Source organism: Eubalaena glacialis, chromosome 1, assembly GCF_028564815.1.
Source record: "Eubalaena glacialis isolate mEubGla1 chromosome 1, mEubGla1.1.hap2.+ XY, whole genome shotgun sequence".
Taxonomy (NCBI): domain Eukaryota; kingdom Metazoa; phylum Chordata; class Mammalia; order Artiodactyla; family Balaenidae; genus Eubalaena; species Eubalaena glacialis.
Genome location: NC_083716.1, coordinates 57733056 through 57760409, shown reverse-complemented (window position 1 = coordinate 57760409; position 27354 = coordinate 57733056). Strand labels below are relative to the sequence as shown.

The 27354-nt window shown below is 50.6% G+C and overlaps 1 protein-coding gene across 2 annotated transcripts in view; it reads right to left on the bottom strand.

The window, feature by feature from the left end:
- DLG5 (discs large MAGUK scaffold protein 5) overlaps positions 1-27354 on the bottom strand; it is a 134184-nt gene that overhangs the window by 67049 nt on the left and 39781 nt on the right. For both annotated transcript variants that reach the window (XM_061180134.1, XM_061180124.1), the window contains exon 2: positions 10932-11000. In XM_061180134.1, coding sequence (XP_061036117.1) covers positions 10932-10974 — 43 coding nt within the window. In that variant the 5' untranslated portion in view covers positions 10975-11000. The remainder of the gene's footprint in view (positions 1-10931; positions 11001-27354) is intronic.

The window sequence follows — 27354 nt, the reverse complement described above, 5'->3', positions numbered from 1 at the left end:
AGAAGCCTTCCCTCGCCTTTCCCCGAAGACCCTGGATCCTCACCCCTGCTCCCAGGAGTTTTGGAAAACAGGCTGGTTACAGCTCTGTGCGGCTGTGTAACGTCCTCCTCTTTGGCAAATGAAGGCACTTCTATGAGCTCTAGTTCTACGACAGCCATCTGATTTGCACTAACTTACCCGGCTGTCTGACATGTGGGGCTTCCTCTGGACACGTGCCTCACACCCCCTTCTAGAGAGGCCTACAACGAACTCGGCATCTAACCAGCCCCGGTGGTGGGGGGCGGCGGCGGGACATGATCTGCGGAGGACTGACAAACCCAAGACAGTGGGATGAACAGACCCAACAAGCACCCGGAAAAGAAGGATTTCAATGTAAACAGTCACAACCAACCACACAACAGCACACAACACAGATGCCCCAGGCATTAATTTAACCTTCCCAACAATCCCAGAGGTGGTAAGAATATTATCATCTCCATTTTACAGGTGAGAAAACTGAGGCCCAGCAAGGTTAAGGAATCAACTTAAACTTCCACAGACAGCAAGTGGTGCCCTGGATGAGAGCCCAGGCACCTGGATTCGGAGCACGTGCTCTCTGCTGCTGTGCCTTGCGGCCTCCCAAAGACAACCGTGAGTAGCACTCACTCCATGCCTGGCAGTTTATGAGATGCTTTTCATACGTTATTCCATTCCATCCCCTTAAGGAAGATACTGCTGTTATTGCCATTTTACAGATCAGGAAACAAAACCTGATCAAGCTTAAATAATGGGTCCAGGTCACCAAGCCAGTAAATGACAGCATGGCGTATGGAGTGCCCCTCCGCCTGACCCCAGTGCCTGAGGCCTCAACCTAAAAGTTCTCAAATGGTTTGATTTTAGGGCCTCTTGACACTCTTAAAAATGAGGGAGGACTCCGAAGAGCTTTTGCTTACAGGGGTTATATCTAACAATATCTACCAGATTAGAAATTAAAACTAAAAAGGTATTTTAAAATATTTACTAATTTTAAAATAACCAAACCCGTTACATATTCACATTAAGATTTTTCGTGAAAAATTAACTACACTTTCTACCATAAAACAAAAAACACAGCGAAAAGAATGGCATGGCTTTGCATCTGCGTAATGCTGTTTGACATCTGGCTTAATAAAGGCAGCCGGAGTCTCACATCTGTGCAACATCACACACCGTGGATGGAACCTGTAGAAAACTCCACTCTACAGTAGAGTCTGTGTGAGGACGCGAGTGCAAAAAGCAAGTGACATCTCAGTATCATTATGAAAACAGTTCTGACCTCACTTGGTCCATGAAAGGACCTCAGGGACACCAGACCATGCTTTTTTTTTTTTTTTTTTTTTTTTTCAGACCATGCTTTGAGAATGACTTGAGCTGAGGTCAAGTTCAGTAAGTATCAGAGAAACATCAGATCTCAATTTCAGAACTGAAAAGCACCACCAGGCCCAGCAACCTGCCTCCAGGGAGATAAAGAATTTCCACCCCATTTTAAAAATGAAGCAACAGAAAGATGTAGCCCTTGGCTTTTGCGGAGGCTGGAGAGAGAAGCAGCAGCAGGACAGAAGTAGGGGTCACCAGACCTGTCACCACACACAGCCACCGCCTCCTGTCTGTCTCCAGCAGGATGAGGCCACTGGCTCTACAGCTGGTAGGACCTGGGGGCAGCCGATCACACACACAGGGACGTGAGCGCTGTCATTTGCTGAGCACAGCCTACTCACTGGGCTCTGTGCTAAATGCACCTGGGTCCTCACTTCATTAATACCCACAGTACCCCCCCAGATACGTGCTGTGATCACCGAGTGAGAAACTGACGTCTAGCAAAACTGCACAGCTGGGAATCCGGCGGATACCCACGCAAATCCGGCTTCACCTCCAGACCCAGGGCCTCGTCCACTACCCTGCATGGCCTCCCGACGGGAGTGGCCTCCTGTTTCCCTTCCCCTGCCCCAAAGGCTTGAGCATACATGAAACACACAAAAAGTGAGGCCATCCAGGCCTGTGAATCCATCAAATAGCAGGTTGACTTAGGGAAACTGCTGCCTGGATACCCCTGTCCTTTCACAATAAGGAGGGCAGAGGGCAGAGGAGGGCCACAGGGAGCCTCAAGAAAAATCCCAAGATGTGCTAAGCCAGGAAGTTCCAAAATAACAGCAAGTGTTGCAGAAAACCCTTTCCATATCCATTCAATTAAAAATAAAGTTTTTCTCTTTTACTTGCATCTCAGGGTTGAAAAACATTTTGAAGATGATGCAGTCCTTTCAGGAAAATGGTAGCCAGAATCCCCTAAATAGCTACCAAGATTGTTGGAACTCCTGCACAGTGAGGGAGCTCACTACTTAACAGCAAAGCCCATCTAATCTCTCCCCAGATAATTATTCTATGTACTGAGTTAAAAATCTGTATTTCTCCCTCTGACCCTAGATCTATCTACCCCCCAAGGCCAAGAGGTAGGGACTTCCCTGGTGGTGCAGTGGTTATGAATCCGCCTGCCGAGGCAGAGGACACAGGTTCAATCCCTGGTCCCAGAACATCCCACAGGCCGCAGAGCAACTAAGCCCGTGCACCACAACCACTGAGCCTGCGAGCCACAACTACTGAGCCCGCGTGCTGCAACTAGTGAAGCCCACGTGCCTAGAGCCCATGCTCCACAATGAGAAGCCACCGCAATGAGAAGCCCACACACTGCAACAAGTAGCAGCCCCCGCTCGCTGCAACTAGAGAAAGCCCGAGCGCAGCAACGAAGACCCGACGCAGCCAAAAAAAAAAACCAAAGGCCACGAGGTACAACTGTAATTCTTCTTCTAAACAACAGACATGCAAATATTTGAAGACAACTGCCAAGTCCCTTTATCACTACCAGAAGAGCTAAAATAAAAAAAGTGACAACACCAAATGCTGGCAAGGATGCAGAGAAACTGGAATTCTCAAACACTGCTGGTGGGAATATGAAATCATACAGCCACTGCAGAAAACACTTTGACAGTCTTTTATAAAGTTAAACATGCATTTACCATACTATCCAGTAATCCCACTCCTGGATATTTACACAAAAGAAATGAAAATTTATGTTCACACAAAAGCTAGCGCACAACTGTTTATAGCAGCTGTTGAATGGATAAACGACAGTGTTATATTCATACAATGGAATACTTCTCAGCAACAAAAAGGCACTATCATACAACCTACCGGTACACACGAGGGCAAGGGGAACAGGGACTCGCGAATGCACTATGTTGAGTGGAAGAAACCAGACTCAAAAGGCCACACGCCATATGATTCCATTTACACGACATTTGGGAAAAGGCAAAACTACAGAGGCAGAAGAGATCCGTGGTTGCCAGGGGCTGGGGGTGGAGGGAAGAAAGGCTGACTACAAAGTCACAGAAGGGAGTTCTTCAGGGTGGAGGATTTGTTCTGTATCTTAATTGTGGAAGTGGTTAAATAACCAATGTGTTCGTCAAAACTCATCAAACTATACACCAAAAAGGATAAATTTTACTGTATGTAATTCATACCTCAAGGAACATGACTTTTAAAAAAATTTGAAGTTAAAAAAAAAAAAACACCACCACTGTGGTGCCCTAAACTGAAGTGACCATCCCAGGAGAGGTGTGACCGATGAAGAGGTGTGGCTTGTCACCCCCGACTACTCACTGTGTTTATAGTAAACCTTCTCAAGAACAAGCAAAATCAAAACTAACGTCAAGTGAGTTGTCCACAGAAGCCTCAAATTCTATCTTTGTGCAGTTGTTCTTTGGGACTCAAATGCAAAACTGTCCACTCTCCTCCCACTTCACTCCTTCCTCTTCCCAAATCTGGAACCCACTTGAAAAGAAGGCAGGGGAGTTCCCTGGTGGTCTAGTGGTTAGGATTCGGCACTTTCACTGCTGTGGCCTGGGTTCAATCCCTGGTCCAGGAACTGAAATCCCGCAAGCCATGCAGCACAGTCATAAATAAATAAACTAATTAATTAATTAATAATAAAAAGAAAAACTTAAGAAAGATTTTCTTTTTTTCATTTTTATGTTCAGGATGGGATTCTGGGGTTAAGGGATTTGGACTGGACTAAAATGGCCCCAAAACGAGTGCTGGAAGATGCCAGGAGCGCCGGCACAGGCCCTGGAGTTTGGACAAAGAGCTCTCACTCCTCTGGGCCTTGGTGTGAGAGGAACTGCAGCCAAGGGGAGCAGAGCCCCTTCGCCATCACGAGTCCTGGTTCCTCCTCCCGGTCACCCTGGCCGATGCAAGTGCAGCCTCCTCTGTAGACCACTGAGGCTCAGCCAGAGCCTGGCAGCTGGGTAGGCTTCTTGGCTATAAGGCCCTTTGTCCTTAGCCCCCTTGTCACACCACACTCCAGCTGACCCTGAAGGCCACTCCCCCACCTAGTCTTATTTATAGCTAGAAAGGTCACAGCTCTGCTTCAGAGCCCTGTGGGCCTGTGGTACCAGAGGCCAAGGAGAAAATGGGCACTGGCCCAAAGTGGTCAGGTGGAGCAAGGATGCCCAGGTAAACTTCCCGGCCTCCTCCAGGCCCTGGCTGTCAGGAGAGAAGCAAAGCAGCAGAACGTGGTCATCACAGGCCGCAGCAAGCAAAACCAAGCCATCCTCGCCTCCAGCCCAGGAGAGCCAGAGCCGTCGCGGGCAGACACAATCCCACGTCCTGAACCAGTGCTTCCAAAAGCACCTCAGCTTCACTGGAGAACTTGTTAGAAATGCACAGGTCAGGCCCCACCCAGACCTACCGAATCAGGAACCCTGGGGGAGAAGCCAGCACTCCCCTCCAGGTGAGTCTGATGCCTGATAAAGTTTGAGAACCTCTGGTCTGGACCAAAGTTGCACTGTCTGGCCAGAGTGGCTTATCAATCCCTTGTTTTTTCGGCTGTCCAATACCCACTACATTTAAAAGCACCGCCCACTGACGCCCAGGGGATGCCCTCCTTGGTCAGCACAGGACTGCAGCTGGGCTCCTCCTGGACTTGGGCTGGAAGGAGGTTAGACTGCAGTGCAGCAGCTGCAGCCTTGCCCAGCTCCCAGATCTCCCTCCAGATGAGCTACTTGCTCTCGAATCCTTGACTCAGGGTCAGTTTGCCGAAACCCAAACCAAGACAGGTGACGACGGCCTGTTGCTTCCAGGCTGCTCCTGCATCTGGAGCGCCATTCCTGGAAGACCCCACTCGAGGGCCAGCTCCTCCCTGAAGCTTCCTGTGACACCCCTCATTAGAAAGAGCTGCTCCTTCCCCTCTGTCTCCTTGTTTTTTTGTTTTGTTTTGTTTTTGTTTTTTATTTATTTATGGCTGTGTTGGGTCTTCATTTCTGTGCAAGGGCTTTCTCTAGTTGCGGCAAGTGGGGGCCACTCTTCATCGCGGTGCGCGGGCCTCTCACTATCGCGGCCTCTCTTGTTGCGGAGCACAGGCTCCAGACGCGCAGGCTCAGTAATTGTGGCTCACGGGCCCAGTTGCTCCGCGGCATGTGGGATCTTCCCAGACAAGGGTTCGAACCCGTGTCCCCTGCATTGGCAGACAGATTCTCAACCACTGCGCCACCAGGGAAGCCCTGTCTCCTTGTTTTACACAAGGCAAAATGGCCAGTCGCTTCTCTCTCTGGTGCTCTGGTCTGAATGCTGGTGTACCCCACCAAATTCCTATGTTGAGGTCCTACCCACCCCACCCCGTGTGGTATCAGGAGGTGGGGCCTCTGGGAGGTGATCAGGTCATGAAGGTGGAGCCCACGTGAATGGGATCAGTGGCCTTATAACAGGGACCCTAGAGAGCTCTTCCCTCTCCTGCCATGAGGGGTTACAACGGGAAAGCACCATCTATGAACCAGGAAGTGGGCCCCCCAAGACACTGACTCTGCCTTGATCTTGGACGTCCAAGCTTCCAGAACTGTGAGAAATAAATGTGTGTTGTTTCTGAGCTGCCAAGTCTGTGGTGTTCTGTGATAGCAGCCTGGACAGACTAAGACACCTGGCTAGCCTGTAAGGCCTGGAGCCAGGCCCCCCTGTGATCCCTATGAGTGCCGAGCATGGGCTCCAAGAGGACAAGGTGCTCCCGTCCATCTGATGCACTGAGAGAAAACAGGCCCCGGATCCAAAAGGATCAGAGAAGGAAGGGTCAGAAGGCAAGGGGTCAGGGTGCAGCCTTGCCTGCATGCTCATTCACCCCACCATCCTCTATCAACTAGAAGCTGCACTTCCAAGGAATCTTTGCTGGGATAGGAAAGAAGCCCTCCAGATCCTTCTCCTGCCAACAAAACCAGATCTCTCTCCTTAATAAGAAAGCTCTCCTGTTACTTCAATCTGCATGAAATCTAAGGCTCATTTTATAAATGCTGCCCAAGAATGTCTCCTCTTCTTAAAACTTTCCCAGTTATCCAAGTTGAGAAAAAAAAAGGTACCTGAGAAATTAGATCAGGATGAATGGGGAGGAAAAAAACATCGATTGCCTGAAATGAGTGTGCATCCCCTGGGCAGATCCATGGGGTCTACCCACAGGCAGGTGACTTAAATAACAGGCCACACGGGGTTGGGGGAAGCCTCAAAGAAGCCACGCGTGCTTGGCTGATGAAAATTGCCTGGAAAGACACAGCAAACTTTAAGGCTGTTGGTCTGTTGTTAGGAGGGTCAGGCTGAAGAGGTGAAATGCGCGGACCACCTGAGGACCTAATGCCAGCCGGGAAGAGGGGAGGGGCAGCCAGGTACCAGCTGTTGCAGAGAAAATAGCATACCCAAGGCTCCACCTACCAATTTTCTCTTATGCTAAATATAACTTGCTGTTCTTTGCCCAAACGTTCTTGGTTAGGGAGATATAAGTGGGAAAGTGGAGGCGATGTTTTTATCCTAAGACCTTGCCTTTCCTTAGGTTCCTGGAGAAAGACCTAACAAACACAAACAGCCAGTCTCCATCTGACTCATCAGCCCCTCGGTCTGGGGTGTGCCTGAGATGGCCAGGAAAGGAAGTGCTGAGGCTGAGCCAGGAGGGATTCCTCCAGGAGGTGCTGCAGTGGGCCACGGATGATCCTCCATTCATTCCACTCCAAGGGGCTGGTCCAAGCCAGCCACAGACGTTCCAGTGCTTTTGCCAGGGGCTAGGTTAGGTCAACTCATCTCCAACCAGGAGGGCTGTTAAAATGGATGCTGAGCCCCATCCTCAGAGCTTCTGGAGCCTGGAAACCTACATTTCTATCAAGTACCTGGGTGCTGCTGGTCCAGGGACCGCACTGCATGAGCCATGGTTTGGGCACAGACAAGTGACAGGGGACTGGGGACTGTGCTGAGGACCTTCTGGGGAAGGCTTCTTTGCTCGTCAGGAGACACGAGAGGAGATGGCCTCCTTCATCCTCTGGACCATTTGTGATCATGGAGACGTTCTTTTATCTGATCTGTCCAATACGGTAGCCACTAGCCACGGGTGCTACAGAACCGTGGTCCCCAACCTTTTTGGCACCAGGGACCGGTTTCGTGGAGGACAATTTTTCCACGGACCGGAGGCGGCGGGGGGCGGGAGATGGTTTCGGGGATGATTCAAGCACATTACATTTATTGTGCACTTTATTTCTATTATTATTACACTGTAATATATAATGAAATAATTATATAACTCACCATAATGCAGAATCAGTGGGAGTCCTGAGCCTGTTTTCACTTGCCATTCACTGAGAGGGTTTTTTTGTTTTGTTTTGTTTTGTTTATTTATTTTTGGCTGCGTTGGGTCTTTGTTGCTGTGCGCGAGCTTTCTCTAGTTGCGGCGAGCGGGGGCTACTCTTCGTTGTGGTGCGCAGGCTTCTCACTGCAGTGGCTTCTCTTGTTGCGGAGCACGGGTTCTAGGTGCGTGGGCTTCAGTAGTTGTGGTGCACAGACTAGGTAGTTGTGGCACACGGGCTTAGTTGCTCCGCGGCATGTGGGATCTTCCCGGACCAGGGCTCGAACCCCTGTCCCCTGCACTGGCAGGCGGATTCTTAACCACTGTGCCACCAGGGAAGACCCACTGATAGGGTTTTGATATAAGTCTGCAAGCAACTGATTTATTATGGTCTCTGTGCAGTCAAACCTCTCTGCTAACGATAATCTGCATTTGCAGCTGCTCCCCAGCGCTAGCATCACCGCCACAGCTCCATCTCAGATCATCAGGCATTAGAATCTCACAAGGAGCGCACAACCTAGATCCTGCACAGGCGCAGTTCACAGTAGGGTTCATGCTCCTATGAGAATCTAATGCCGCCGCTGATCTGACAGAAGGCGGAGCTCAGGCGGTAATGCAAGCGATGGGGAGTAGCTGTAAATACAGATGAAGCTTCACTTGCCCACCGCTCACCTCCTGCTGCGCGGCCCGGTTCCTAACAGGCCGTGGACTGGTACCGGTCCGTGGCCTGGGTGTTGGGGACCCCTGCTATAGAACACTTGAAATGTGGCTAGTGTTACTACTGAAACTAGTGATTTAAATTTTATTTCACGTTAATTCACTGGAATTTAAATAGCCACGTGTGGCTAGAGGCTCCCACCATGAACACTGTAGCCCTGGACACGGTCAGGTCTAGATGTGATGGCTGACCCCTGCCATCAGCCCAAGGGAAGACACCACACAGAGGCCCGCAAAGCCACACCCGATGTACTCAGCCCACCCTCAGCACAGTTACCACATGAGATCACACATTTCTCTGCTGTCTAAGGCAGTATGAGTAGGTATTCCCTACTGCTGCAGCCAAAGCCCTTCTGGCCAATACAGCCACGGGGACATTCAAGTCAGCCTGCAGAAAAATGGGGCTACTCACCCCAAGGTCAACGTCAACTCTACACAGAAAAGCAAGAGAAGGAAAACTTGGCTACCGGTGAACTGGAGAGGTTTTGACCTGAAGGGATGCAACCAGGTCTTTGAGCATCCAAGATAGGAGCCCAGACAGTGAAGTACAGTAGAGCTCTGCTCGCAGCCTGCCTGCCAACAAGTATCCGGGGACACTGGTGACCCCTCCATCCCAAGGGCCAAAGGGTGGGTCACTGACACGATGCTCTTCCAAAGTATATGAAGGTCCAGCTGCACAAAAAAATACCTTACTCAGGCCTGAAATTCCACCATTAACAATACCTGCTGTGGTTTAAACAATATCTTTCTCTAGAATCTCCTTTTAAAATGCAAATGCTCCTTGGAAAGGTAACACTTTAAGCCTTGAAGGGTCAATGTGAATGAGTTTGTCAGCTATCAGATCATTGTACCTTGCTCCCAAGCGGAATATGGAGCCGGAAAAGGGTGAGGCCAAGAGAGGTGCCCTCAGAGCTCAACCAGCTCAGTTTTACAAAACCCCACATTACCGTTCCACACATCTTGACTGCCTGCCCGGCCCAAGCACTTCCTGAAAGCCAGCCCCGTGTTCAAAATCCCAGCAGCCCCATCATTCAATCCCTGTGTCTCACCAACCCAAAGCAGGCAGGACAAAGTGAACTGTGGTCCCAGCAGAGTCCTCCCTGAACCCTAGACAGGACGAGGCGACCTGTGAGGGGCTGAATTGTGCCCCACAAACAGATGATGAAGTCCTAATCCCCGGTAAATGTGAATGTGACCTTATTTGGAAATTCGGTCTTTAGAGATGATCAAGTTAAGATGAGGTCATACTGGAGTAGGGCGGGCCCCTAAACCAATGTGAATGGTGTCCTGTTTAAAAAAGGAAATTTGGAGACACACATAGAGAGAACACCGTGTGAAAATGAAGGCAGAGACTGGGGTGATGCATCTACAAGCCAAGGAACATCAGAGATTGCCGGCACACAACCAGAAGGAGAAGAGGCCTGGAAAAGACCCGTTCCTGGTGCCTTCAGAGCACACTGATCTTAGACTCTGGCCTCCAGAATTGTGAGAGAATAAATCGCTATTGCGTAAGTCACTCAGTTTATGGCACTTTGCTAGGGCAGCCCTAGAAAACAAATACAGTGCCCCCTACTGGTACCCCTCTTGTCACTCTGACCTCACTTACTGTATCTACTCATCTGACTGTCTCCCCAGTAGACCCTAAGATCCATGAGCACAGGGACCAGGTCTGCCTATTCACCACTATATCGCAAGCCCACTTCTGGCCCCCTGGAGGTGTTCTGTATGAGTCAAATTAACACATAAGAGGCCTGCCCCTGGCACGTTCTAGAATCTCAGGCACGAGACTTACCTTCTCTGAGTGTCCATTTCCCCATCTGTCTATTGGAGGAAACGGAAAGAATTGGACCAGATGACCTCTGTGAGCCCTTCAAACTCAAAAACTCCAGGACTCACCACTGAAGGTGTACCCATCCATCAAGGTCAAACCAGGACACAGAGCTACACTAGGGCATTAAATAGAGGGCATGTGACACAGAAGATGGGCCACAGAGGCGCAGGAAGACTGGGAGACTATGACAACCTTCCTCTGGGACGTCTTCAGTGAAGTGACAGCAGGGCCGGCCTCCCTCCATGGGCTCCTGGAACCCATGTCCAGAGATACACCGAATTCGGCATGGACTGGCGACCCCTGCCCCAAGACAACACTCCCAGTGGGCCATTCCTGCTCACAAACGACAGTCCCCAAAGGGGCCAGTCTCTTGGATAGTGGTCACTGTGTACTACGAGGCCTGGGGGTGGGAGGCAATGGGCTCTCTGAGAAGTGCTATGCCCTGACAAAGTGAAGAAATGGTGACACAGGTGCCTCTGTGCCATGCACCTGTGCATGTACCTCCCTCTTAACACCAGGAACAGCGTTCTGCCCTCCTCCATTAAGAGGACGTGCTGATGAGAGAAAATGTGAATGGAACCAATGGAAGATGACTCCATGAATGATCTGACAGGTGCGGGCCAACTTTCCCACCCCATGCACCCAGCGCCGCCCCAGCTCATACCCAGACCCCCGACCGGCCGGTGTCCTCCAGGAAGGAGGGGTGGCCAGGAAGGTGGTACTCACCCACACTGCTGAGGGAGCTGCTGCTCTCTGAGTCTGAGGGCATGATGGACAAGACACTGTAGGTGGAGCCTGGAGACAGAAAGAGAGGCCATTTGTTACTAACCCCAAAGGGATTTCTCATCTTATACCCCAAACCACTGTCAGACCAAATGACTTCAGTCGGCACCAGGCTGAGAACCAGCACCACATGGGGTACCAGACATCGGAACCACAGGCTGGGCAGGGGAGGTGCGGTCAGCAGGGCCTAGCCTTTGGTGCTTCTGCCTCACCTTCGGCCACCCTCCGACTGATCTACGCACAGGCAGAGGGGAGCTTGGAGTCAGCCAGCTGGCTTCTTATTGGGACATCTGGGGAAGGGCTCAGCAAGGGAGCAACATGCCCCAGGGCAATAAGGGGTCTGGGGATTTCCTACAGATTTGTATCAGTGTGATTCTGGCTTCCGTATAGAGGGTAACAGAGCCTAAGGTAAACATCTGTGAACTCTCTGTTCTTTGTGCCTGGCTGTTCTGCTCTTAGGTTCTAACTGTGTTCAAGCTCAGTCCTTAATAACTTAGTCAGTGGCTGCCCCCTTATTAAAAGTTACTGATAAAATTATAAGCAATCACACTGTCACCAAAGCTAGGGAGTAACATGTTTTGTTTTTTGTTTTGTTTTTTGATTTTTGTTTTTAAATATTTATTTATTTATTTATTTTTAGCTGCATTGGGTCTTCGTTGCTGCGTGCGGGCTTTCTCTAGTTGCGGCGAGTGGGGGTTACTCTTCGTTGCGGTGCGCGGGCTTCTCATTGTGGTGGCTTCTCTTGTTGCAGAGCACGGGCTCTAGGCACGCAGGCTCCAGTACTTGTGGCATGCGGGCTCAGTAGTTGTGGCGCACGGGCTTTGTTGCTCCGTGGCATGTGGGATCTTCCCGGACCAGGGATTGAACCCGTGTTCCCTGCGTTGGCAGGAGGATTCTTAACCACTGCGCCACCAGGGAAGCCCCGTGTTTTGTTTTGTTTTGTTTTTCGGGGGTGGAGGTGTTGACACTTGTTATTAACTCCTGGTGGCAGCCACACAACCACCACGGTTTGGTTTGCATTCAAATATCTTCAAAGCCAGGATGTTACCTGCCCGGCATCAGGAAAAACCTCTGGGTCAAGAAACCCAGCTCTGAGTGCAGTTCTCGTCCACGTGCAAGTAGCTGGCCAGTGGCCTCAGTTTTCTGGATCTGTGTTTCTCAGTCTGTAACATGAAGGGGTTCAACCAGATGGCTCACAAGGTCCTTTCCCCTGTCCCATTTCAGAGATTACATTTTCCATGATTAATGGAAACAAAGGTGTGCTTTGCTTATCAAGACTACAGATGACACAAAAGTTAAGAGGGCAGGCGAACCCCAACCCAGAGGCTGAATGGGAGTCGAAAAAAGCACAACATGCAGAGATGGTGGGTCAAATAAAACAAGACAATGGGAAGAATGCAATGTTTTGCTCTTAGAACCGAAAGACCTGTACAATGAAGGTGTGTGTGTACTGGGCAGAGTGAGTGAGCCAGAGATGAGATTTTTGCAATAAAGCCTTTGAATGAGGCTTAGGGCTTTGGTGTCAGAAAGCAGCCGAGAACTAATGAGACCTTGGGCTCCAGGACCAGAAATGCGGGGTCAAATTTAAGGCGTTCTCTCTGATCTCAACTCTTGACTAGCTACCCTACACCTGCACACCCTCAGAAAGAAGGAAAGAAAGAAAAGGGATAAAGAGATGGGGTAAGCAGGGGAGAGGGAGAGGAGGAGGGAAACTCATGGACGGGGGGAGGGAGCAGTGCACCAGGGGACAGGGGAGACCCCGAAGGGAAGGGGAAGATGTGGGGGGAAAGATGAAGACCACATAGAGGGCAGGGAAACAGACAGCCCTGGCATAAGAGTCAGCATGCAGGGGAGCTAGCTGGTGTACCCACCAGAGAGGCAGAGAGATGAAAGGAGAGAGGAAAAAAAAGAAAACCAGAAAAAGGGACTTTGGTAATGGCAAGAAGTGGGACAGTGGCCAGGAATGGCCAGTGGCCTCATTATCACATTTTCCAAGAACCTCTTAAGAACCTCTGGGTGTCTGGCATGGATGGAAGAGGAAGGCTCGGGGAGTGGGCAGGACTGTCCGAAGGGATGCAACTTGTTCGACTGGCCTACGGCAGCAGCCCTGACACAGCTGGTGGGTGCAGGTCAGGAAGGGGGCCTAACGGTCAGTGCTGCCTCGGTCTGAGAAGACCTGGGTGGTGGGGGGCTCCCACGACACATGCATTCACTCCACACACACCTGGCAGAGACATCAGAGGTGGTACCTGCACATCATCTGAAGGGAGACGGAACCAGAAAACCCCGTGCAGCCCTGAAAGTCCTTGATCCTACTAAAAAATTAGTAAGCGGTGTTCAGTGAGATATCGCCTGTATTTAAGTTCAATCAACGCTACTCATCTTGCTGCCCCTTGCACATCTCTGCGTTTTTGTCTCAACAATGAGCATCACGAACTTCTCAAAGCATCTCTCTTCCCATATCATAAACATTAAGCATTGCATAAAGATCCATGAAATAAAGTCAGGTGCAATTCAGCGAATCCATCGGATCTCCAAAAAACAAGAATGTTAACACGATGCCTATGTTCTAAACTCAACTGCCATTTTCTTAATAATTTTTCGTTGTTGTTATGTGAGGGCAAGGAAGGCTAGCCGGCTGGTGTGTTGGTGGATTGTTTTTGAAAGACGCCTGCTCAGAAAAGCGGGCACAAATACACTGTCCCACTCACACCTCTGAGATGTGAGCTCAGCCCAGCCCTGCTTGCGACACCACAGCCAGCACTCTGGCGGATGCTCCCTGCACAACGCCTCGCCTCTTTCTCACTATTGGCATCAGCAGCGCCCCATCTTCCAGTAAACCGCCCCTCCCCTTCAAATCATCTCTCTCCTCCCCCGTGGCAAATTTCCACTGTTAATTAAACTTGGCAGACACCCTTCTCTCTCTCCTCCCACCTCCCCCCTGGCAGGGAGGAGTCAACTGGCCAACCAACACACTCTGTTCCTCTTCCCTGTCCCCTACATCCTGACAGGGCTCTGGGGCCTGACCCGGGGGCGGTGTGACATCTTTATCGGCATCTCTGGGCATCACCTCCCCCGAGTCGGCTGGCAGGGCTCCTGGGAGCTGGGGTGGGGGTGGGGTGACAGGGAACGGTTAAAATTGGACAAGGCCCAGTTTCTACGATGTTCCCAGGGCCTTAGACGTCATTCGGGGGAAAAAAAGGCCCGAAGACGACGCTGTCTTGGTTATGCTTTGTCTCTGCAGCTATTGTTGTCTTAAAAAGCCTGTGTGGTCAGGACTTTCGGGAAAAGGCAAAAGGAGTCGCTTTCCTCCGAAGTCACGCAGTATCCTTTCAAAGCGATGGCTTCTGAGAGGTGGGACGGTCGTCATCTACCCCTGGGATTTCACAATCCAATCTGGAGCCTGACAGAGGTCCCATCTCAATGCGCACGCTCTCCTGCCCCGCACAGCCCCTCACCCTTGACCATGTGGGAGCTCCCCTGAAGGCACCTGCACCCCGACCCGGGCCCTAAGGCACATCCTGCACATCACACACACAGAGGCCTGGATGAACGAGGGCCGGCCTCCTCTGCCCCCACTGCCTCCCCCTGAGCCCCACAGGGCAGCAGGGCACTGCCACTCAGGACCGTCACCACAAACTCAGACAAGCCTATGCAGAGATCCAGAGAGGACCCAGAGAAAGTCATGTGATTGGGAAACGTTTCCAGACAAGGAGAGCAGAGGGACTTCCCTGGTGGCGCAGCGGTTAAGACTCCACACTCCTGATGCAGGGGGCCCGGGTTCGATCCCTGGTCAGGGAACTAGGTTCCGCATGCCTCAACAAAAAGATCCCACATGCTGCAACTAAGACCCAGCGCAGCCAAATAAATAAATATTAAAAAAAAGAAAAAGAAAAAGAAAAAGAGAGCAGAGCAGGAGTCCAGGTTTTCATGGTCATGTGAAGCAGAGTGATAATACAGGGGGTTCTCTACCATAGCAATAACCTGTGGCCCCGGTCAAGGTGCAGGTTCTGACTGGGCAGATTAGGGTGGGGCCTGAGACTCAGCATTTCCAACAAGCCCACAGTGGGTACTGAAAGCAAGGTACCAAGGCTGACCCAAGCCAGCAGGTGGCATGTACATGGAAGCCATGGCAGAAGCCCTGGGAGAGAGCTGGCAGACTCTCTGGGACTGGCCTGGGCCACAAGCATTGTCTGCGTTGTTCCCAAAAGGCCGCCCCCTGCTAATTGTGTTTACTCGGTGACTCAGCCCCACTGGGTCATGGAGACCACTTCAAAGAACTTCCAGTAAAATCACCCAAGCGATAACAGAACGCCCAGCCCTCCAAGGCCCCATCCCGTGGCTGTGGCTGCGGGGCCCCTAACACACCCCTCCATTCACCTGGGGCTTGTAAAGGCCCCAGTGACTCACACTTCCTCCCCATGAAACCGCCACGCTGAAGGGGCTTGTTCCAGCCTCGAGCCAGCACGCAGAGTCCTCTCTGTGCTGCAGCCCGTGGCGCTGCCCTGAGACAGCTCTGGGCGCTGGGAGGACATGCACCTCCCGCAAGCACCGAGCACCAGGGAAGGAGGGAGAAGCAAGCAGCTCTTCCCCGGGGGCTGTGCGACAGGGCGGGGAGGTGCTGCCTGGGCGGGGGGCAGTCACCACCAGGCCACCTGTCCCACCCCGGAACCATCCTCTAGCTCAGAGCTGACCCGCCTCGGACGGCTGAGGGTGCCCAGTCACTCTAGTACCCACACGTGTCCATCGGGGTCTTGGCACGTGGCTGAGCCCTGCGAGCTCAGGAGGCTACTCACCTGCTGTGAGACTCTGTGCAAGTCCCTTCCCCTCTCTGAGCCTGCGGCCCTCGTCTGCAAATTGAGGCAGCAGTGACTAGAATACTGACAGGTTGCCAGCCTGCTTGGGTTCAACCCTCAACTCTGCCACTTAGCAGCTGTGTACCCTCGGGTAAGTCACTCAGCCTCTCCCTGCCTCCATGTGCTTATCTGCAAAATGGGATAACAGGAGTACTAACCCCACGGAGGATCAACTGAGTTAATATGAAAAGGGCTTGACACAGCACCTGGCACGGCCAGTGCTCGAAGTGTTAGCTGCTGCTCCTACGGTCAAACCAGACCTTCCAACCCTGCCGTCCTCAATCCTTTGGTTACCCAAACTGAAAGTTGTCTTTCAGAAAGCTGTCCACCAGAGTGACGAGGCTGCACAGTCCACGATGACAAACCGCTAGACCGTATGGCACTAACAACAACAATACCAGAAATAATAATAGCAGCAGCTAATAGGCACTGAGCCCTACTAAGTGCCAGGATGTACTAGACTCTGCATGTGTTGTTTCAGTTAAGTCCCACACCAACCCTGAGGTTGTCATTACGCCGGCTGTGCAGAGGAGGAAACTAAGGGTTAGAAAAATTAAGTAACTTGTTTAAGGTCACGGTAGAGCCACTAAGGGGGCGAACAGGATTCAAACCCAGGCAGTCTAGCCCAAAGCCTGTGCTCCAGATCCCTATACACAACACTGCTGCCCAGCTCTAAAGGTCTAGCAGTCCGGGGGGACTTCACAGAGGAAGGGGCCTGGAGCTGGCCCTGGAGGACGGTGGACTTGGACAAGCACCAAGAAGCCAGATCAGCCTGGAGGAGACGTACGCAGAACCCATCCACCTGTGCAAGTGAGAAGTATTAGAGCAGGGCCACTCCTGCCCAGAGCCTCCCAACCTGGAGCCCCCAGCGTAGGCTTGTCCCCTCCCTGTTCTCCTCCCCACACCGAGACACTCAACAGACATTGTGAGCTGAGTGGGGCTTGGGGACTAAAAGTGGGAAGAAAGAAATAGGGGTGAGCCATGGCTTTATGGCCCTGACACATGCTGCTACTTCCTGCCCACCCCAACGCCCATGACCATGGTGGGTACAGAGGCACTCGACTCCGTGAGCTACAGACATGAGAAGGAGGCAAGAGGGTGAAAAGTGCTATGTGCTGAGCTCACCTTCCCGGCTTCTACGGATCTCGGGAGGTGCTGGGAGGGTGGTTCCTTTGGCTGCTGGGAAGTCCTCCTGCAGAATCATGGTTCAGTGCAGCCATGCCCCTCCCTAGGGCCTCAGCTTCCTCCCCTTTAACAACATGGCCCCAGACGGTGGACACTGAGACCCACAGTTGGAGGCTGACAAGCCCCGATACTTCAGGAGGCAGGGGGTGAAATTCCATGGCCCTGGAATGGAGCAGCCACGAAGCCTGCCGCATCAATCAAGAAAGTCCTGCTTCAAGCAGCTGACACGCCCACCTCAGGGTGGGAAAGCATCCTCCCCCTGACATGCACAGGGAGGCTGATGCCTCCTGGCCAGGCTGGAGGACAGTTGTCACCTGACCTAGAAGGCCCAGGAGGTGGCCCAAAGCAAGGTCTGTAGGGCTCCACGGGAGGGAGGCTGGGCGGTCGTCATTTATGCCCTAGAGGGTGGGGAGGAGACTGGGGCAGACTTCAAGGGTCTCCTACTAAAATGCAATGATGTAGGGGGGCATGTTCATCATCAGTGAACACAGCCACACCTGACAGGCACCCCCAAAACAGATGAGAGTGCAGGAGGGGCCGGCCGCAGTGTCACTGCCCTGCTACCCTCACGAGAGCTCATGACGCTAGCATAGCAGCAAAGAGGACACACCGAGATGGGACAGGAAACAGAGCAGCACAGGCAGCCAAGCTTCCATTAATCCTGCAGCCAGACATCCCCCGGTGGGCGCATGTGCCCTGGAATAAACTTCTGACCAGCACCAGGAGTCACGACAGACTGGCTCCCTCCTGCTCTCCATCTGGACTCCCTCTCCACGACTCAGTAAAGGGAGAAAAGGCTGCCTCCTCCTGCACGGACTGTGACCAAGCAGCATGTGCTGCCCTCCACCATCACAGGTGTTGGTACAAGTGCCGGCTCTGGGCCACACCACCTGGGCTCAGGCCTGCCACCAACAGCTGCGTGACCTTGAGCAAGTTGCTTCCACTTTCTGCACCTCATTTCCTGGTTTATGAAATAGGAAGAATGATGGGCTATGAGGACTGAATGAGGACCGAGCCAGGCACACAGACAAGCGCTCCATAAACGCTAGCTCTTGTTCTTGTTATATGACCCTCAACCATGAGTGTCCCTGCCCAATAACTGAATCCAGCCCTGCTTTGCCTTTGTTTTCTTCCCCTCAGGATAAGGAGGCCTCCCCTCCCCTTCCACCATTCCGCCTGGCCACGCCCAATTCCAAGCCAGCCCACCTCTCTTGCGGGTCTCTTGTTCTCTGATTCAAACAGAACAAGCCAGAGTGCTCACTGCGTGCTGGGATAACACCAGGCCACGCCCCGACCTTCTCATGACCCTCACCGCCACCTGCACATAACATGGGCATGGGTCAGCCCTTCAAGAAAGAGGAAGTTGACAGCGCTCTGCACAAGACACCACCCCTTGGTAGGCATGTCTGCCCTGGGAACACAAAGCCCATTCCTCCACCAAATGCTTAGTGAACAAAGTAGGGATGCAGCACAGAACAAGACAGAGTCCCTGCCCTCATGGAGCTCACAGGAGTGCGGGTGGGAGAGAAATAAACCAATACACAAATGTAAAATGCATCAGGTAGTAAGCGCTGTGAAGAAAAATACAGCAGGGTAAAATGGAGGGTGAGTGGGGCGGGGTGGAGAGGTGGCTACTGTGCTACAAGGGTCAGGGGAGGTCTCTCTCGTAGGCCACATCTGAACAGAGACCTGAAGGAGTCTGGATGAAGCAAAGTGCTGGAGGAAGACTGTTCCAGGTAGAAAAACAGCAAGTGCAAAGGCCCCGGGGTCAGACCGGAAAGTAGGCAAGGACGTGACACCCCAGGCTGGACAGGTCGGGGACATTCAGTCCACAAAGGCCAAAGAGGGCCACTGCAAAGGAAAGGTCTTGTCTTCATCAGCAATGAGCTGCTGTTCTGCCCCCTCTTCCCTCAACAGCAGCAGCACCGCCCCCTTACATGGTCTGTGTGGTGTCTTGACTATTACTCACCACCAGGGCAACTCAGTCTGTGTCCCCAGGACTCTGAGGTCACAGAGAACCGCTTACTTCCCCCACCCCAATATCCGTGTTGAGTTTAAACCTACTAAGACCCCTGCCAAGGGGTGGGAGGTACAAAGTGACTGTACAGTGAAAGGGCATGGGATCAGAAACTGGATGGGCCTGGGCTCTCCCTCGTCTGGCCACATACTAAGGAACTCCAAGTAGCCAAAACAATCTTGGAAAAGAAGAATAAAGCTGGAGGACTCATACTTCCTGACTGGTGACAAAGCTGCAGTAATCAAAATAGTGTGGTACTGGCTTAAAGGCAGACATACAGACCAATGGAACAGAACAGAGAGCCCAGAAACAAACCTTTGCATAATGGCCAAATAATTTTTGACAGGTGCTAAGACTATCCAATGAGGAAAGAACAGTCTTTTCAATAAATTATGCTGGGAAAACCAGCTATCCACATGCAAAAGGATGAATCTGGACACTTATCTAACACCACATACAAACATTAACTCAAAAGGAATCAAAGTCTTACAGATAAAAGCTAAAACTACAGAACTGGACTTTCCTGGTGGCGCAGTGGTTAAGAATCCGCCTGCCAATGCAGGGGACACGGGTTGGATCCCTGGTCCGGGAAGATCCCACATGCTGCGGAGCAACTAAGCCCGTGCGCCACAGCTACTGAGCCTGCTCTCTAGAGCCTGCGAGCCACAACTACTGAAGCCTGTGCGCCTAGAGCCTGTGCTCCGCAACAAGAGAAGCCACCGCAATGAGAAGCCCGCGCACCGCAGTGAAGAGTAGCCCCTGCGCGCCGCAACTAGAGAAAGCCCGCGCGCAGCAACGGAGACCCAACGCAGCCCAAAATGAATGAATGAATTAATTTAAAAAATAAAACTATAGAACTCTTAGAAGAAAATACAGGGCAAAGCTTCAAGACATTGAATTTGGCAATGATTTCTTGGATATGACAACAGAGACACAGCAACCAAAGAAAAAACAGACATACAGGACTTCATGAAAACTGTTAAATTTGTGAATGGAAAGACACTGTCAACAGAGTAAAAAAAGGCAACCCACAGAATCAGAGAAAATATTTGCTAATCGCATATCTGATAAGAAATTAACATCAGTATAGAGAACTCCTAAAACTCAACAACGAAAAAAAACTGATTCACAAATAGGCATGACTTGAGAGACTTCTCCAAAGAAGATATACAAAGGGCCAATAAGCACCTGAAAAGATGCTCAGTATCACTAGTCATTAGGGAAATACAAATCAAAACCACAATAAGATGCTACCTCATACCACTCAGGATGGCTACTGTCAAAAAGCCAGAAAATAGTTAAGTGTTGGTGAGGATGTGGAAAAATTGGAACCCTTGGGCACTACTGGTGGGAATGTAAAATGGTACAGCCACTGTGGAAACTAGTATGGCAGTTTCTCAAAAAAGCAAAAACAGTATTACTATACGATCCAATACATCCACTCTAGGCATATACCCCAAGAAACTGAAAGGAGGGTCTCAAAGAGATAATCCTATACCCATGTTCTTAGCAGCATCATTCACAATATCTAAAACATATAAGTAACACAGCTGTCCATTGATACATGAAAAGATAAGCAAAATGTGATATATACATACAATAAAATATTATTCAGCCTTAAAAAGGTAGGAAATTTGGACTTGTATCTATAACATGGATGAATTTTGAAGACATTATGTTAAGTGAAATAAGCCAGTCACAGAGACACAAAAACTGTTTGATTCCATTTACATGAAGTACATAGAGCAGACAAAATCCTATAGAGAGAAAGTAGAAGAGTGGTTGCCAGAAGCTGGGATGGGGAGGGGGAGATGGGGAGTTACCATTTAATGGGTATAGTTTCAGTTTTGCAAGATGAAAAGAGTTCTGGAGATGGATGGTGGTGATGGTAGCACACTATGAATGTTTTTAAAACCACTGAACTGTATACTCAAAATGGTTAAGATGGGGACTTCCCTGGTGGTCCAGTGGTTAGGACTCAGCTCTTTCACTGCCAGGTCCCGGGTTCGATCCCTGGTTGGGGAACTAAGATCCCACAAGCCATGTGGCAGGACCAAAAAAAAAAAAAGGTTAACATGGTAAATTTTATGTTTATTTTACCACAAAAAAAAATTGGGAGAAAAAAAAACCCAACACTGGGGGGGGGGGGGCGGGGAGAGGCAAGGGCTTTATCTCCCTCCCTCTCGCCATTAAAGTAATCCAAAATCTTTGGGCCTTCAGAGTGATCCAAACCTCACCAAGCTTCACACAATCCTACAACGACTTTGATCAAGTAAAGCCCCAGCTCCTCAGCCCTGGGACTCAAAAATGCCTGGGATTTTTGAGCACAAGAGTAAGAGAGCAGGCATGAGCTTCAGGAAACTGTCTCCAGCATGTGAACAGGAAAGGTGGAAAGAGGGAAGACCTGGAAGTAAAGAAAACAGTTGGGATGCTCCCACAAGGGCTCCCCTGAACCAGTGGTCAGGGGTGCAAGCTGAGCGGTGACACAAGAGACTGCAGGGGTGGGGAGGATGGGAGGAGGATGCTGGGTTGGGGTGTGCGGGAAGGTACTGCAGTTAATGGAGGTGCAGAACTGAAGAAGGCTGGTGAAGAGAAATGAGGAGACACTGCTGAGGCTCAGGCTGAAGGTGCTAAAGGAAATCTCTGGGCAGGTGGCCTGCTGATGGTCGGAAACTGGAGTCTGGAGCTAGGGAGCAAGGTTCAGGCTAACCCAGTCCACTTGGGAGTCACCCCACAGAGCCTGGAGGATGTGAGTGACAAGCCCAGAGCGGCTCACTGGCAATGTGAAGCCCTTGGGTAAGAAAAAGGTGAGGGGAAGGGGAGGGCCAGATCTAGGACTTCCTGAACAGCACCCACGCAGTAAGTATTGCTCTAAGCATATACAGGACAAAATCCTAGGACGTGCGACCTGTGAGGACAGGAGAAGGAATACGAATTTCAGGAAGAGACACACAAAGCCCACTCAGGGAGACAGGAGGAATAAGAGAATTAAGTCTTCTAGAAGGCAATGGGGTAGAAAGTGGTCAGAGGGGCTGTTCTGCCACACCAAATGCTGCAACAGGACACAGAAGGCAAAGACACATTTGATTTGCACACCAAATGCTGCAACAGGACACAGAAGGCAAAGACACATTTGATTTGCACACCAAATGCTGCAACAGGACACAGAAGGCAAAGACACATTTGATTTGCACACCAAATGCTGCAACAGGACACAGAAGGCAAAGACACATTTGATTTGCACACCAAATGCTGCAATAGGACACAGAAGGCAAAGGTCAGTGATGCTCTGCTAATTAAGTAAGGCCATTGATCTTGATTGGCTGTGGTTTCTCCACCAGAATTGCAGGGCTTGGATTAGACCAGGAAAGGAAAGAGGTTCAACATGAATGGACTGCTATGTCTAGTGACAACGGCCTGCTGTGTTTAAGGAGTGTGAGGCCACACCTGTGCTCACTAGGAAGGGAGCCCAGGATGGAGTAGTGATGTGTGCCGAGGGCAAGACGAGGAGGCATGCATCACTTCTGGTCTGGGTGGCTCCTGAGGGCCGGCCCACCGACAGAAGCACTATTTCACGGCGCCCAGCCCTTGGCAAGCTTACTGTAACTGATTACTGATCAGAACTAACTCTAAAACCCAACCGGTTTCTCTAACATTCTTTAAACAGGCAGGACCGGAAGCGCCCTCACGAAAAATAAAAGGACAATGATCTCTTCCCATCTATTCTTTTTCTGAGGCCCTGAGAAAGAGAGTGTAAAGAAGAGTTTGGCCCTTCAGGGAGGCTCTCAGAGGCCCAGCCCCAAGCAGATGATTTTCCCATCCAAGAAGAGCCCTGGGACACTTTTATGCACCCTTCCTCTTGGATAAGGTGACATCACCAGAAGGGTTCAACCTTATTTACACAATGCTTTTGTGGATTTTGAAAAGGTGGCCTTCAGAAGCCGGTGAAAAAGAGTCCATTCCTGAGACCACAGGCACCTTTTACAGTGTTTTACAGAAAGGACAGCTGCACGCACTCACCTGCAGAAATCCACTCAGGTATCAAATGCTGTCACACCCAGAGCAGGGGGGAGGGCCTTGGGCAACAGACCCACTGCACCAACACACTCAAGCAGTGAGTGTTCCTTTTGCCAGCCACCCTACCCCACCAAATAAAGATGAAACACCGCCAGCATCCTTCTCACTAAACCCCCCACAACAAAGCCGTCCACCATGTTCCAGTTTCACACCTATTCTTTCAGCAAATCCAGTGCTCACACTTACCTTAAGCTTGAGTGCATAACCAGTCGTCTACTCCACCCCTCAGAAAACGGGCCCATGGCCACTCTTTCCTCAAATGCAGAAAGAAGAGCTCCCCCTCACACCCCATCTCAGGCAAAATCTGGTCACACACTGTCTTCAAATTGTCCCCAGTCAGCCCCGGGAAATGCGGGAGACGATCAGAGAAGTATTTCAAATGCACAAATGTGGGTTATCTTACACACACAGGCATTCCTCAGGAGAGAAAGCTGATCTTGATAACAAGAGAAGATATTTCACTATTTTGTGCAAGGAGAAAAAAAAATAAAATCCACATCCCTAACCACAGAGTGTAGCAAACGAAAGCAAAGCACACCGGCTCCTGGAGCACTGGCCATCTGCAGGTGGCCCTGACAGCGCACACGCCCAGTGTCCTCCCGTCGACAGGAAACCCCGGCGCCGGCATCACTGTACCTGCCGTGCACAAGGCCCATGCTTAGTTAAAGCTTGAAGAGTAAGTACTGGATCCCCGTTTTCAGTTACACTCCAGACTCCTCAGAGCTTACGGGGCCCCTATACCGCCCAGCCCTGATGTTCTGCAGATGTCCAGATGAGACACGCCGAGCCAGGTCACGTGGCAAGCTGAAGACGGTGTCAAGGCCAGCTTCAGGGCCCCTCATCACTACAGAACCGTGCATAATAGAGATAATTGCTGTGAAGGGCTGAACTGTCCTCTCCAAAATTCACATGTCGAAGTCCTTACCCCCCAGAATCTCAGCATGTGACTGTATTTGGAGAAAGGGTCTTCAAAGAGGTAATTAATAAATTAATACGAGGTCAGTAGGGTGGGCCCTAATCCTTCTAAGAAGAGAAAATTTGGACACAGACAGGCACACACACACAGAGACCCTGTGAGGACACAGAGAGAAGACAGCCATCTACAAACCAAGGAGAGAGACAGGTCTCAGGAGAAACCAACCCTGCCGACACCTTGATCAGGGACTTCTAGCCTCCAGGACTGTGAGACAATAGATGGCTGTCATTTGAGCCCCCACAGTCTGTGGTACTTTGTTACGGCAGCCCTAGCACACTAATCCAGTTGCTACCGTGCCAGGCTCTGTACAGCCCTTTCCAATACAGACATCATCCACAGTGAGAGCCGTGGAAAACCGTCAAATGCATATGCTATCCTACTTAAAATTCACAGCACTCCAGGAAGGAGGTACTGCTATCAGTCTCAATTTACAGACAAGGACCCTGAAGCTCAGAAAGATGAAGGAACTAGCCCTAGATTATTCAGCTAGACTTGGAACCAGATCTACCGACCTCTGAGCCCTGCACCTTTAACTACCCCGAGCTGCCTCTAAGCCAAACCCTGTTCCCTCTGCCTGTCCCCCACCCACTCAGCAGCCCCAGTATGATCCAGGTGGCCCTGCCCCTCCGGAGGACCACTGTATGAGACCACTGCCTTCCTCCCCACCCTCAGGCCTCCAGCAGATACGTAAGGGAACTCCACGTTCTACCATGAATAGTTTTGGAATCTTTTCTTTCTTTTTCTTTTTTAAATGAGTATTGCTTTGATATTCAGAAAAAAAATTCTTAAAAAGTTAAGTTAATGAATTCTATAGAATCTTCAGCCTGTGCGCAAATAAATAGATGATCAAAAGGGATATCTTTGGAAACACAATTAAGAATAAAAAGGAAAGAAAAAATGCAAGGAGCCCTTGCCAGCGTCCCATCAGCCAAGATGAGATAAGGGACTCATGGGGCAGAAATAAGACCGCCACGGCCAATAATCCCAGTCAGGCCATCTCCAGAAAATATCTATTTTTAAAAGCATGTTCCATTTCATCACATTTCAGGAAAACAAAGAGGAGACCTTGAGGGGCAGACAAGCAGGCTCCGAAGCGACACGCAGCACGCACGCTTACAGCAGCGGCGAGGTCGCCTGTGGCCAGCCAGGGATTTTCATCTGAAAAATGCGAATCTCCAGTGACAGATGGAGCTCAGATACAGAGCTACCATCAGCATGCAGCCCAACAAAGTGCCAATTTTCATATTTCCAAGGGCCTGCTGGGCCCCCAACTTCTTAGTTTAAATGGAAACTGTCAGACAGGATTTTGTGCAAACATGCGCTTTCCTTGGGGGCAAACATTCTGAGTCTACAACCTGTTCTTTCATTTTCCAAGCTTTTTGTCCATGGCAACAACATCAAAGATGAGAGAGGCGGGTGGGGAGGGCTGTCGGGAGCACCAGAGAACAGAGCAAATACAAAGTGCAGGAAGAGCCAACTGAATTACCAGGCGGTGAAATGCAGCAGGAGCCTCTTTGCTCTGCCCCTGGCTGTCAATCACAGACAAACGACAGGGCTAGGTCCACGTGGGAAGAGAGCTCCCCCCCCTTCTGCAGCTCCTGCATGGGTGTCCCAGTCTGTGTTAGCAGTTTCCCTCCAGATGATCTACAAGGTCGTGGAAAGGGAAATGACACGACAGAATATGCAAAAGAAAAAAAATAAATTTTGCAGTGAAGGGCCCCTATGCCAACAGTGAAAGCACAATTCCCATATTCCCATATGAATAGGATCAGATGAGTGGGTTAAAAGTATTACTAATACTCATGGGCAAAGCTGTTGGACACAGTTTTAGTTAACAATACCGATTCTTCTGGAACGACTTTAAAGGGCCAGTAGCTTTTTCATTCTAAGATCATTCACTGGAGCCTCTTTAAATACTCTCAAACGACAGGCTTGTGCCAAAATCCACCTTTACACCATCGGTGTGCTTCAAGCAGATGAAATTCTGAGGCAAGGACATCTGTAAGGACCATTCCAGCCCCTGTTACTAAATCATCTTCCTCTCAAGTTTGATGCACTAAACCTCATTAAACCAAGTCACCTAATACTGACCAAGTTCCTTTGAGATGTGTGTTTGGGGTTTGTGTTTGGTGGGGAGTGATGGAGAGATTCCCTCAAGATAACTGAGGAAGAACTGCCAAAATTGAAGTATTTCAATCTTCCAAAGTCTCGTTTCCCCTCTGTGTTTGCATCTCAAGGAGACATGATGAAAACCTAGCCAAGAAGAAGGATCACAACCCCTCAAGGATCATAACCTCCTGGGCCTGGGCCTGGGCCAGGCAGAAGAATCAGTGAAGTCTCTTGATACAGGCACGATAAAAACACCAGGAAACACTGTCTTTAACAGCAACCAAAAAGGGAGAGAAGCAGTCCCTGCAACTCCGTCCCCTGCACCATCAAGAAAACTGGAGCCTGTTGTAGGCCTCCCAGCTCAGGGCCCTGCCCCAGGGCCCCACCCAGCCTGGTAGCCTGCGTGTGCAGCCACCTCACCCACGCTGATGGCCACTCTGTCCACTAGCTCACCACAAAGGCCACTTGTTTCCCATGAGTGCCCAGAACAGCGGCTCAACCAGTTGGCCCAGTCGGGGACTGAGGTTCTGGTGGATGGGTGATGACAAGGGCTGCTCTGACCTCAGCAGACAATTAGCAAGGTAGTGTTGAGTTACCAAGTTCTGGCAGGTCACCTACCAGGCTGGGAGACTGTGTAGGATTCGGCTTGCAGACCCAAGAAGGGGTCAGGCAAGGTCAGCTGCAGGCTAATTCACCTCCGTTTCTGTCCCTCTAGAAAAATGGAGGGACAGAAACTAAGCATTATTTCCTCTGACCCTGGGGGGGGGGCAGGAGAAGAAAGGTGGTCACAAGGAATTTAGCACTTGTCACATGAGACCTTGTCACATGAGGTCTTAGAGCACAGGATATAGGAGGACAGCCCTCCAAGGAGGTGTTTGTAAATCTGGGAACATGGCTCAGTGGACATACGATGGGGAGGGGCACTACTGACCGCCAGTGGGTGGGGCCAAAGATAATGAACATCTTAAAAGTGCAGAAAAATCCAAAACCGAATAGCATCCACTAGACACGCTGAAAGTCGGTTCCATCTATCTTGGCTGTTCTAACCATACCTGAACCACGGTATTTGGCAGAAAACCACAACAAATGTGGGAGGTGGGAAAGAACCAAGAGTTGCAAGAAGGAAACAGTACAAGGTCTGGAGGA